The following is an 11,582-nucleotide window of genomic DNA, read 5'->3' as shown; positions in this document are numbered from 1 at the left end:
TTTCCCACTACAATAAAAAAATAAAAAATATATATATAGGTATTAAAAATGAACAGAGCCTTGCTTGAGATTTTACTTCCATTAACATTTGAATTATTTTTCTTAAGCATTTTCTTATTATTATCTAAGATCGATCATCATGATGAAATTTAAAATCATGTGGATGCTTGAGTTTGTTTTACACATTATGAAGTTATTTGGTTGGGCATATGGTTGGTCTATTAGACTAACTAAAAGTTCTACAAATTTTCAACTATATTTACATTCTAACTATTCATGTTTCTTTTAAAAAATATTTTTTTTATTTTTTATTACTTAATACGATGTTATACTTCTATCTAATATATGTTGGTTTGTTACATAATGCACATTACATGTATCTCCATGCTAGTATAATGCAGACTCTTTAATATTTATATGTTTGAAAGTAATTTCTTTTTTTAAATAAAGAGTCCTCGTATTTTAGCTTTAATATCTCTTTTATGTAATATTGATTTGAAATCTAAAGATATTCTTAAAATTAAACACCATATCAATCTCTTGAATCCCCATGTAGATTAAAAATAGCCTAGTCCTCGGATATTAGAAAGTGGTTGGAGATTATGGAGTGGATCGGGACATGCCATTACCTCATAGTTTCTATCGCTGGGTGCAGACTCCAGATGACAGAGTACACTGGGATGGAGGAGGTAATCCAAGAATGGATGGAGGGTTGGCAGACCGGATGCCTATCTATGATGGGTAAAGTCACGATGGTGAGATCGATGCTCAACTCGATCCTAGTCTATATGATGTCATACACCAATTTACTGGGATCTCTATTGTTAAAATTTGAGCAGCTTTTTCTGGAGCTTTGTCTGAGGATCTCATCAAGGAGGGGGAGGTGTTGATATCTAGTCCATGATGCTAAGATATGAGGTACTAATTGCTAGACACGTAGTCAAATTCTTGTTACAACAAGACTGCATCTAGAGTGCAATAATGATGGCCAGATATGACTTGTGGAATATTGGCATTGAGATTTGGCTGGCTTGATAGAGCTCCTTCACGTGGAAGGAGATTTACTCTCGTGCTCACATACTTTTGGGCTGAGTCAAATGGCTAATGGGTGATGGATAGTCTATTATCCTCCTTTGGGATCTATAGCTTACTAAGTTTCCTCTGAGTAGATGGTCCATCTCTATAAATATTGAGGCTGTGGAGTTGATGTATGCTCGTGATCTATTTCAATCAGAAGGAAGAGGATGGAACATTGATCTAGTATCTCACCTCTTTTGACGATGATCTGACAGAGAAGTTGTTATCTATTGGGGTACCCAAGTATGCTAGCCTAGATATGAAAGTATGGGGGCCAGCCTACATTTCAAAAGTAGTGATCAGAGACTTATGTAAGGTGTATGGAGACTCTCCAACTAAGAGGCTTGATGGAGCATGATTTTAGAAGTTGCAGATCCATTCGAGAGTTAGTCTATTTTTGTAGAAGGTAGTGTCGTGCCGCCTCCCATCTAGGACTGTCTTTCATACTAGAGGTATGGATCTACCAATGACTTGCCCCAATTATGGTAAGAAAGAGGAGACTATGGATAATATCCTATTCGCTTGTCTCAGAGCTCGACAGATTCAGGAGATGGCTAGTCTATCTGCGATGGCTATGGCTCCCATAGAGCCTACCCAGCTTTTTTTGGAGGCAGTTCAGAGGAGTGTGGAGTCTAACTCATCTAAAGACTTGAGAATCTAGGCCACTTATAATACTTATCATATCTGGTTGGCCAAGAACGAGCATTTTTTAGGCAATGTGGCAATCGGTGAGACACCCTAGAGAAGGTGAGGATTCAGGCCATGAAGGTCAGACATTGTTTATCGATTGGTTTGACCTTGATCACTCATGACACTTGAGACTTCCTAGCTATTTCGATAGTAATTTATTTAGTGTTTATCACTTGAAAACCCCCACCCCTGGATTCTTTAAGGTTAACTTCGATGGTAGTGTGAGAGGTAACAAAGGGAGTGCGGATTTCATGATTTGTAAATTCGACTCTAGGTTCATGGCTGCTGGTGGGTGTTATCTCATCGAAAGCATGGCTCTAATGACAGAGTTGCAAGTAGCCTGGGCTAGCGTCACATTCGTCAGATTGAGACTTAGAATAGAGAGGCTAGTGGTTGAGGAGGATTCAGCCTTTGTGATTGTTCAACTATAAGAGCAACCATCGAGAGCAATGTTACACCCTTTTCTTTATGACATTTGGTGCATGATAAGGGGCTGCCTTTCTATTAACATTCATCATATGCATTGCGAGGCCAACAATATTGTTAACTGGATGACCTCTTATGTGGCTGAGCATATCGAGAGGACTGTATGCACTAATGTAGGGGATATCTCTCTAGACTTTTGAGAGACTCTTTTCTTTAATCTTTTTGGATGTATTCATATTAGAGTTGTATGAATATTTTCATCTTACAAAAAGAAAGCCTAGTCTCAACCACATCTTTTCTTTTCTCTTATCATTTAAGAAATCTCATCTCCGAGAATAATAAAAAAAAAAAGAAAACATAGCTATTCAAATACATTGCACATGTTAAATTCTATCAATATGGCATACATAGATATCATACATCAATATATGGCATAAGTGAAAGTTTGGTATTATCATATTCGAGGTCTCCATGGAAAAGCAATAAATAACTTTTGTATCATATCGGGATTATCATTTGAATTCATTACAAAGGATCCTATTAATCTAAAACATAGCTATGTAAGAGGGTGCAAAGGTATTTATATTTAAAAACGTCGACGCTTGCAAAAAAAATTACTTTCATTTTATAATCAAAAGAGAAAGTGGACAAAAGAACACTTATAGGCTCAGCTTCACAATCCACTGCATGATTCTTAAGTTTTTTTCTAGAAGATTATATGGTTTTATAAATCACTACCTTTCTCTTTTTAATATAAGATGTTGTTTATCTATTGTTATTAAATGGAATTGTCAAGAGAGGGTCAATGCCTATTTTGATTACTACTATTTGAGGGTCATGCTTCACCATTTTCTTCTTCTTCTCTATATATGAAATGAAAAAAAATCTAAGATCGACTTCATGCAACTAGTCATATAGCTCGAACTCTCTTTATTTACTTTTGTGAATTATTTTTTTTTGTAGAAGAAAAAAATCTAATTAACTTATTTGCTATATCGTGTTCTTTCTAAATATTTTTATTTTCACAGCATCCTGTGATTCCTATACAAAAAAATCACATCCAGTCATAATTGTCCATTAATAGATCGGATTCATAGCACATGCATGGCTTTAGCTCAAAATAATATATAAAGGATTTTTGATTCACAAATGATTTAAATTTTTGAAATTTCTATTATATACACACAGATAAAAAATTAATAAAAAAATAAATTATAATTATCAAAAGAACTTCATTTGCCTCTTTTTTCATGGTTTCATATCACTTTTTATAAAATCATTGCTATTGTAAAACTTTAGATCCTATATATGATTGACTTTATTTTATATAGAGCATAAACTATAATAAATACCATTTAGTTTAGATTGGAGGGTATTTTTTTCAAAACTCTTCAAAATATTATCTTTTAATATATTTTATTGATACATCAAGTAGTATTTTGATCAGCAACTTTGATAAACAAAGCATTTTTGATATATTTTTTTCTATTGTTTTATTATCTTATAATATTAAAGATATATATTAGATATTAGTAAATACAAATGCATTTTGATTCAATTTTTATTTTTTTAAGAAAGGAAAATAAGAGGAGAACATAAGGGAATTGTAATATTTAGGCATCAGTCACATTATTTAAAGGAAGAAAATCCCCTTTTTTGGTTGAAAAAGAGTGAAAAATTTTTACAGCCACCCAAGTCGGCACTGGGGTGGACGAGTTTACCGAGGGGCCGTCAGCGGACCGCTACCCAGCGTCCGCGTTACGCACCCGCGTCCCCTCATGGAGCTGTCAAACGAGCGGCTCAACTGTCCAAGCCTGGAGCCAGCCCTAAGATCGTGTCATTATTTATAACCAGTTACCTCGGCACCTGAAAGGACAAATATGCCGACTTAACTAAAGAAGTCGGCAGCCCGCCCAGCGCCCGAATTACGCATCATAGGACAGAAGGGTTTAGGAGTACTCGCCGACGGCATTCTTGCGCTCATCGCCAGAATTCAGAGAAACCCCTCCGACGGCCTCAGTCCTCTCTATATACCCTCCTCTCCTTATCTCGTCCTCGTCCTCGTCCCCGTCCCGGCAATTATTTTCTCGTTGTCTTCCCGTTCTAGGGTTTTGCTACATGTGGAGCCGACGAGCGTTCCTTTTCTTCCAACGAATCCGGTCTGCTGCCCAATTCGCCGCCGCCGACGCTCGAAGGGTTTCCACCACAGGCCCATCCATCTCCTTCTCCGGTAATCGTTACTACTCGATTACTATCCCGGTATGGCTTTCTTGAATCAATGGAATGGCTGGATTCCATAGTGCGATCTCTATTCTGCTTGATTTTTTGATAAGAATTATTTCCTTGATTTCTTTTCTCGCTTGGTGTCTAGTTTTGGTAACGTGTAGATTTCGTGAAATCTTGGGTATGTCGAGGAGTATTATGATTGCTGATGGCACCGTATAGAGTTTTACTGCTTTGAGAAGCGTACCTGGTGTAATCTTTTGGAAAAAACAAGTGCTTTATTGCACTGTATTTGAACAAAAAAAATTGAGTGTCTTTTCTTCTTGCTGTTATCGTGATGGAAGGACTAGACCAATGTGTTAATTAGAAAAACATTGGCCTTATGATATATTTCTTTGAATCCACTTGAATGGAGTAAGCAGAGATTTCGGGTTCTAAAGGAAGTAGAAGATTTGATTCTTTTGTTGAGTTGGTAATCAAGATTGATGGAGGCGAGTAGCTTATTCTTGTGATTTCTACCATGAGAGTAAGCTTGAAACAATTTGGTGGAAAGATGAAGAGGCCATGGATTCTGAAATCCCTTGGTTTTCAACACATTAGAAAATTGCCTTTTCAATATCTCGGCACTCTGTGATTTAGAGATTTGCAGATTTAAGACGCATACCTGGGATAATTCTTTGAACAGTAGAAGTGCCTTATTCTTTGTTTGAAAAGGATCTTGACTGTCTATTTTGCTTGTTGTTGATGTGATGGAGAGATTTGATTATTGGAAAGACAATGCCTTAACATTTGATCATTAGGTCTTCCCCCTTAGGATGCAAAAGATACAATCTATACATTACATTGTGTAATCACTGAAGCTTACATCATTATCATCATAAATGTTGTTGGTGTTGTTGTTTTCATATCTAACATCAGAATCCATGCTAGTTAATCACTATAATTATGAACTTGTGCATGTTTTATTCTTTTGGTGCAAATGAATCTATCGGGCCTTGTTTGGGATGTTGCTGCCAGATACAATGGCAACTTCCAAACAAGCCCTTGGTCTGTTTTTTATAATGTTCGCTGTGTTAGAGATTTGCCCATATTGACACTTATAAATGAATATTCAAAAAGGCAACATAGCAATTGATTTAACATTCATGCTGGGTTCTTAATGAACATATCATTTTTTTCAGGCTCAAAAAGCTATGGCCAATTTAATTATGGTTCCGCATGGAGGAAACATCCTTGGGATTTCATGTTGGGGATTATGCTATCCGGACCTGTTGGTACAACTTTTGATATGCCTTTTATGTGTTTTTTGAATGATTTTCAAATATCATGTTGTTTCTAATGACGTGTTTTTTATCTCCATATGAACACAAAGTGATTATGCTACACTCATTCTGGAGGGGGGGATGATGTTGGTTTGTGGAGAAAAGAAGGGGGAAAATTGTCCCAAATAAATGTAGTTTGCCAAGGTGTCATTATCAATAATATCCATGCCCTTTTTGGACACCTGGAGCTCCCAAAAATCATGTGCAAGTTTGACATTGGAATGGATGCCACATGATCATCATGATGCTCGCATAAAAAAACTTGTGCAGATGCACAATCTGGCACTACAATGCCCCTTAAATGCATTTCGTCCAATCATGCATTGTCGCTTTTCTGTTGGAGTGCCACTGTACAAGAAAAAATTGGAGGGCTTTAGAGGATTGCAGTGGTGCCAATGAAGAATCACCATATCATACTAATCTGGTCATGGTTATCTAGTCCATAAAATCAAAATTTTCCACGTATCTGCTGTAAAAGGCCATATTTGCATCTTGTTGCAGCTCTGTTTATCTACTTTCCAATTGGGTTGATATGCATTAATTTTCTATCTGCTTTCGCCTGGTCCTTTGATTTTTTTTCCCTGTTCATGCACTTGAAGTTTCAGAGCCTCAAGTCCTTTTTTCTGAAGAGAATTCCAATTTAGTCCAGGAATTGTAGCTGATATTCCATATCTAGAAGTATAAGAAATATGAATGATAAATTTGTTTGCCCACAACTTGTCATATGAGTGATGATCAATATGCTCATTTGACTGCTTTATATCATTGCTTTTGTGGAAGGACAAGAGGAGTTGAACCAATTCGTATGTTTGGTCTTCACCTTACATCAGCTTGATAAGCAACTTCTCATTATCTTCAACTATAAAGGAATGAAATCCAGTGAAATTGTTTTCCAAAGCATTCAACATTCTTTGGAGGTCCCACTAGTTCTATCTTGGCATTGTCGATCACATTAACAAACTCTTGCAATTTGAAAAATAGTGTAGTTTTCACACTTAAAAAAACCTTTTGTGGAGACAAGCGAGATCAGTATACCTCAAAGGCAGTTTATATAGATCCTTGTTGGAATTGCATTTAGTTACACAACAAATTATAATCATGTCTGAAAATTATATCTGAATTACTTTTCGATCCTTAAAACATTGAAATGCGATGAAATACAGTTAGGGGGTGTTTGGTTCGTAATCGAAATTAGAATGGGAATGGGAATTGGAATGGTTTAGAATCGGAATGGCCAAATCCCTCGAAGCGTTTAGTTTGTGACTGGAATCGGAATCGAAATTGGAATAAAAAATTGAATCCATGAGGAGAGTAGGGATTGAGTTCTATATAGATTGAGCTATTCCCATTCCACCCCGGAATCGGAATCGAAATGAGACTCCTCCCAACCAAACGGTTGGAATGGGAGTCACCCATTTCAATTTCGATTCCAGACCCCCACTTTTTCCAACCAAACACCCCCTTAGAGAATAGAGAAAATTATCTATAGGCCCTTAGATTGACTCAGAATTACTTTTAAGTCCCTGAACTTTTCAGATTCCATAAAAGTCTTTGAACTGCTAAGGAGTTATTTCTAGGTTCCTGCCGTCCACACAGATTGGTTACACAGGTCCATGTTCAGGTTACATAGATTTATGTTCTAGTTACACAGGTTTATATTCAGGTTATCTGCGTAACCTGTGTAACTTGAACATAAACCTGTATAACTTGAACATAAATTTGTGTAACCTGAATATGGACCTGTGTAACCAATCTATGTGGACGGCAGAGACCTAAAAATAACTCCTTAGCAGTTCAAGGACTTTTTATGGAATCTGAAAAGTCCAGGGACTTAAAAGTAATTTTGGGTCAATCTAGGGACCTATAGATAATTTTTCTTAGAGAATACTTACTGACTCTAAAAGATCTTTCCAACAACTTAAAAAAAGAAATTATAGATGTGGTGTTTGGTGTTGATATTTACTTCTTGGAAGTTTTCTCATTGACTAGCCCTTTGAAAAATTAACTTTTGGCCCTCTGATCATATGGAAATCTTGCTTCTACTATATCACCTTGCTATTTAAAATATGGTTGTGGACTTTGGAGTTTCAAGGAAGGTTACCAAATTTGGGGAGAAGTTTGGCCCGTGGAATTGTAAATTAAGAATTATGATGTTTCTTACATAGAAGAGCAAATATGAGCGGTGTTTACTGTTTAGATTCTATGTTAATCTGCAAGATGGAAAAGCTTTATAGTGAGTGTTAGCTGGCTTTAACTGGTGAGGAGTTTATACCGAACTCTTTCAAGTTTCAAGAGTGCCGGTTGTAAGTCGCAATACCACGTAGTGATGGAAAAGTTCTAAATATTTGAGCACTCTTGATGAGGTATACATTCCTTGCATTTTTGTACCCAACACATGCTTAAAGGTTATTATTGGTTGTGAGGGACATTCCTATTTCTAATTTGTGTGGTAGTCAGGCTCAACTTGAGATTGAATTTCTTTATCGGGACAACATTCACCAAGAAAATTGGAGTTGACCACTTCCAGATATGTAAGCTTTGTAAGCAGTTTCTTGGGATAACAAGAAGCTGGCTAATTGTTAATCATTTGAACATGTGAAGGCTAGGTTTTGGTGGTCCCATTAATCATAGTTGCTGCCATTATCTTGGTTCTTTTTTTTATTTCGAAGGAAATCATTGGAAGATTGTAGACAAGCCTGTCTAGTCGCTCAGAAAATAATAGGCACATAGTGCTATTGTTCTGCTTTTTTGACAGAGTGATATTTACCAAATCTTGCATGTAGACATATGATGTTTAGAACATGCATCTCAGATGCAAGTCATATTCTTCAAAGGAGAAACTGCATACTTTTTACGGGACATCATGACAACAGTCTGGGTATTGTTGGGGATTTTGGCAGAGCTAGTAGTGGAGAGATTTTGGGGAACATAATTTCTTGATAACTTCTACTGGAGCAAAGGTCTGAGACTCTGAATTCTTGACCAGGGTTTGAATATTGTACCTCCTTATTCATAATGAAGTGATTAGAGCTCACTCATAATGTAATTAGCTAATTGCCTGGGTGAGGGTTGAATCTCGAAAGATCAATATACAGACTTGATTCCTTACCTCATAACAGACACGATATTTGCTAGTTTCTGTGCAGTTGTCCCTCATGTGTTCTCTATCTATCTGATAAAAAAAGAATTTTCTTGTTTAAAGCTATTGTGGGGACACAAAAGTTACATAAGTTTTTTGTTTTGCATTTATAGAATCCATCAGTAGGCTCTTTGCTCAAATATAATCTGTTTGTCCTTGTTGTAGAAGTAATTTTCATTTTAATAGTTTCTACTATCTAGTTGTCAAAAAAAAAAAAAAAAAAAGAAGCAGATCATGCATCCAACTTGTTATGCAGTATCATTTTCTGATATTTGCAGATGTATCATTTTTTTAAAAAATTTTTATATAAATAATCATTACTAATCTAGATCTCTGTGGTGCTGCAGCAATTTATCTCAGTTTCAGCAGGAACCCTGTCTCTGCTCAAGATGTTTCTGAGGCTGATTTGGTTACTGAAAATGATGAAGCACAAGCTTACGTTACTGGTTTACGCAGAATTGAAGATGGTTCAGTAATATCAAATTCACATACATCTAGGTGGAGAATTTTTACAGATCATGGCAGGGACCTATTTCTGAAAGCACGTATCTCATCATCTCCTACTTCTATTTTCCGTTGTTTTTATTGCCGTAGGAATGTTGATGAGCTTGGTGTTTCCATGGGTCACTCTCCTGCACATAATCTTGTTTCCCAGGCTTTTCTTTTAGGCCTAACACAGTCTTTAGCCCCATTATCAGTTAGACCAGACTTGGAATTTTTGGCATCAGGCACTATCTCATTGTAATTAACCTCTAAATGGACAAGCTAATGTTAATTAGATTTCAGGTTCTTCATTCCATGACATGACACTTGTGTCATATCACAGTGGACCCACAGTTTGAGATGTTTGTTACATATAATTTTATGCTAAAATGGTATTGACATGTATTATGGTACAAGAACTGATGAGCTTAATAAAGACCCAGCTAATATGGTATATTCTGCTGTACATGCCAATTTTCATGTGGCCAGCTACTAATCATTTGACAATTGGCTGGCTCAGGCCCTTTACTTTGCTCAGGTTGGTTTCTCTTGGGTAATAACATGGAATTTTCTTTCTTGATGCAAATCTAATCCATCTTTCCCATGTCTCAGTTCATATGCCTTAGCCTTCATTACTGGAGAAATTCTTGTTTTAACTTTTAAACACAGTTAAAGCTTAATTAGTTTTATTCAACTGATCTCCTTATCGGAGTTTTTTCTGGAATTTTCACTAGTCTTGTTCTTATTGTAGGGTAAGCTAGATGAAGCTGAGAAGTACTTCCAGTCAGCTGTACATGAGGCTAAAGAAGGATTTGGAACAAGGGATCCACATGTTGCATCATCATATAACAACCTGGTAAATTAGTTTTAGGTTTGATTGTGTCCTTCTCTGCCAGTTGCTATATTCGTGAAATTAGTATTGTATTTCTAGCCCATGTAATAAGTCATGGCAGTCCCTTTTTCTCTCAAAATAAAATGAACTGACATTGCTATAGTCTCAGAAAACTTACAAATAACAATGAGAAGGACATGAAATCTGGCATTTCCACAAATATGCCAGTGAATTTCTTAACTTTTTTTACCTAAAAGTACCTTAGATCCTGGAACTATGTCTACGTGTTAAAATGTTAACAGCAACTAACACATACACTTCTCCCTCGGTGACAAATTTGAGGTGATCTGTATAGACAGATAACAATGTGGATAATGACTGAGGACAGGATTTAAAGATTCCAAAAAGGCCTTGCTCGTTTCCTAAAAGACATGAAACTTATTAGTGTAGTAAAATCTGGTATAAAGATTTCAATTGGACTATTTTTGAGTATTCAGCTAGATAACAGATATAGTGATGCAGCTGATTACTCATTTTTGGTCGACTGGACAAATATATCTTAAAGAGCTATTTATTTATGTAGGTAATAACTGTATATTTATCTCTTTTAAGTAGCGGAACTTACCAAGCTAAGTGTGGGAAAGAAGTCAACTTTAGCTAGAAAGCATTATTTTATCTTGGTTCTAAGGTGTTCAATTTGAATACCTGAAGCTTATGGAAGCATCTATATACCATTTGCCATCTACTTTTGCACGTTATCACCTATGCAACATAAGACCATGTAAACAGTGTTGAATGTAATCATATATCAGTTTCTTGGTATAACATCAGAGGTGGTCGGTGGCCCTATCCAGAAAGCCAACCCCAGATAGTTAGGAAAAGGCTAGATGATTATGATCATGATTCAGTTTACGAATCATATGTTAGTTTCACTTTCATTTATTTTCTTCATCTTACTGATGGAAATTATTTTTTTCCATGAAGATATGACTGTTTATCTAAAAGTTAATCTGGTTTTATGAATCATTTTCTGTCAATGGTCATTTACCTAGCTCAATGGTCATTTACCTGGCTTTTGCAGGCGGAGCTTTACAGGGTAAGCAAAGCATTTGAGAAAGCCGAGCCATTATATTTGGAAGCTATTAGTATCTTAGAAGAATCATTTGGGGCTGATGATATACGGTATGTTTATTATCTTCACATTTTTACACTAGATAATTTTTTGGTTTTTTAAATAAAATTGACAAATCAAGGATCATGGTTGTGGAGGTGTAAAATGCAGAACAAAAACAGAAAGGGAAAATAATAATGAAAAAACCATGTTTCACATGTTTTCTACTATTGGAAATGTCAGAGACTCAGAGGCATGCATATTAGTCTTATATGCACT

General features: G+C 36.0%; 1 protein-coding gene across 5 annotated transcripts in view; it reads left to right on the top strand.

Moving 5' to 3' along the window:
* The first annotated feature begins 4,065 nt into the window (after positions 1-4,065).
* LOC105041106 (uncharacterized) overlaps positions 4,066-11,582 on the top strand; it is a 29,203-nt gene continuing 21,686 nt past the window's right edge. For 3 of the 5 annotated variants that reach the window (XM_073254287.1, XM_010917916.4, XM_010917913.4), the window contains exons 1-5: positions 4,066-4,423; positions 5,598-5,690; positions 9,225-9,418; positions 10,112-10,216; positions 11,274-11,374. In XM_073254287.1, coding sequence (XP_073110388.1) covers positions 4,312-4,423; positions 5,598-5,690; positions 9,225-9,418; positions 10,112-10,216; positions 11,274-11,374 — 605 coding nt within the window. In that variant the 5' untranslated portion in view covers positions 4,066-4,311. The remainder of the gene's footprint in view (positions 4,424-5,597; positions 5,691-9,224; positions 9,419-10,111; positions 10,217-11,273; positions 11,375-11,582) is intronic. The other 2 variants (XM_010917914.4, XM_073254288.1) reach the window with 2 other exon arrangements.

The sequence above is a fragment of the Elaeis guineensis genome, chromosome 3 (assembly GCF_000442705.2).
Source record: "Elaeis guineensis isolate ETL-2024a chromosome 3, EG11, whole genome shotgun sequence".
Taxonomy (NCBI): domain Eukaryota; kingdom Viridiplantae; phylum Streptophyta; class Magnoliopsida; order Arecales; family Arecaceae; genus Elaeis; species Elaeis guineensis.
Note: the sequence above shows the minus strand (reverse complement) of the source record. Positions and strands in the feature narration are given on the sequence as shown.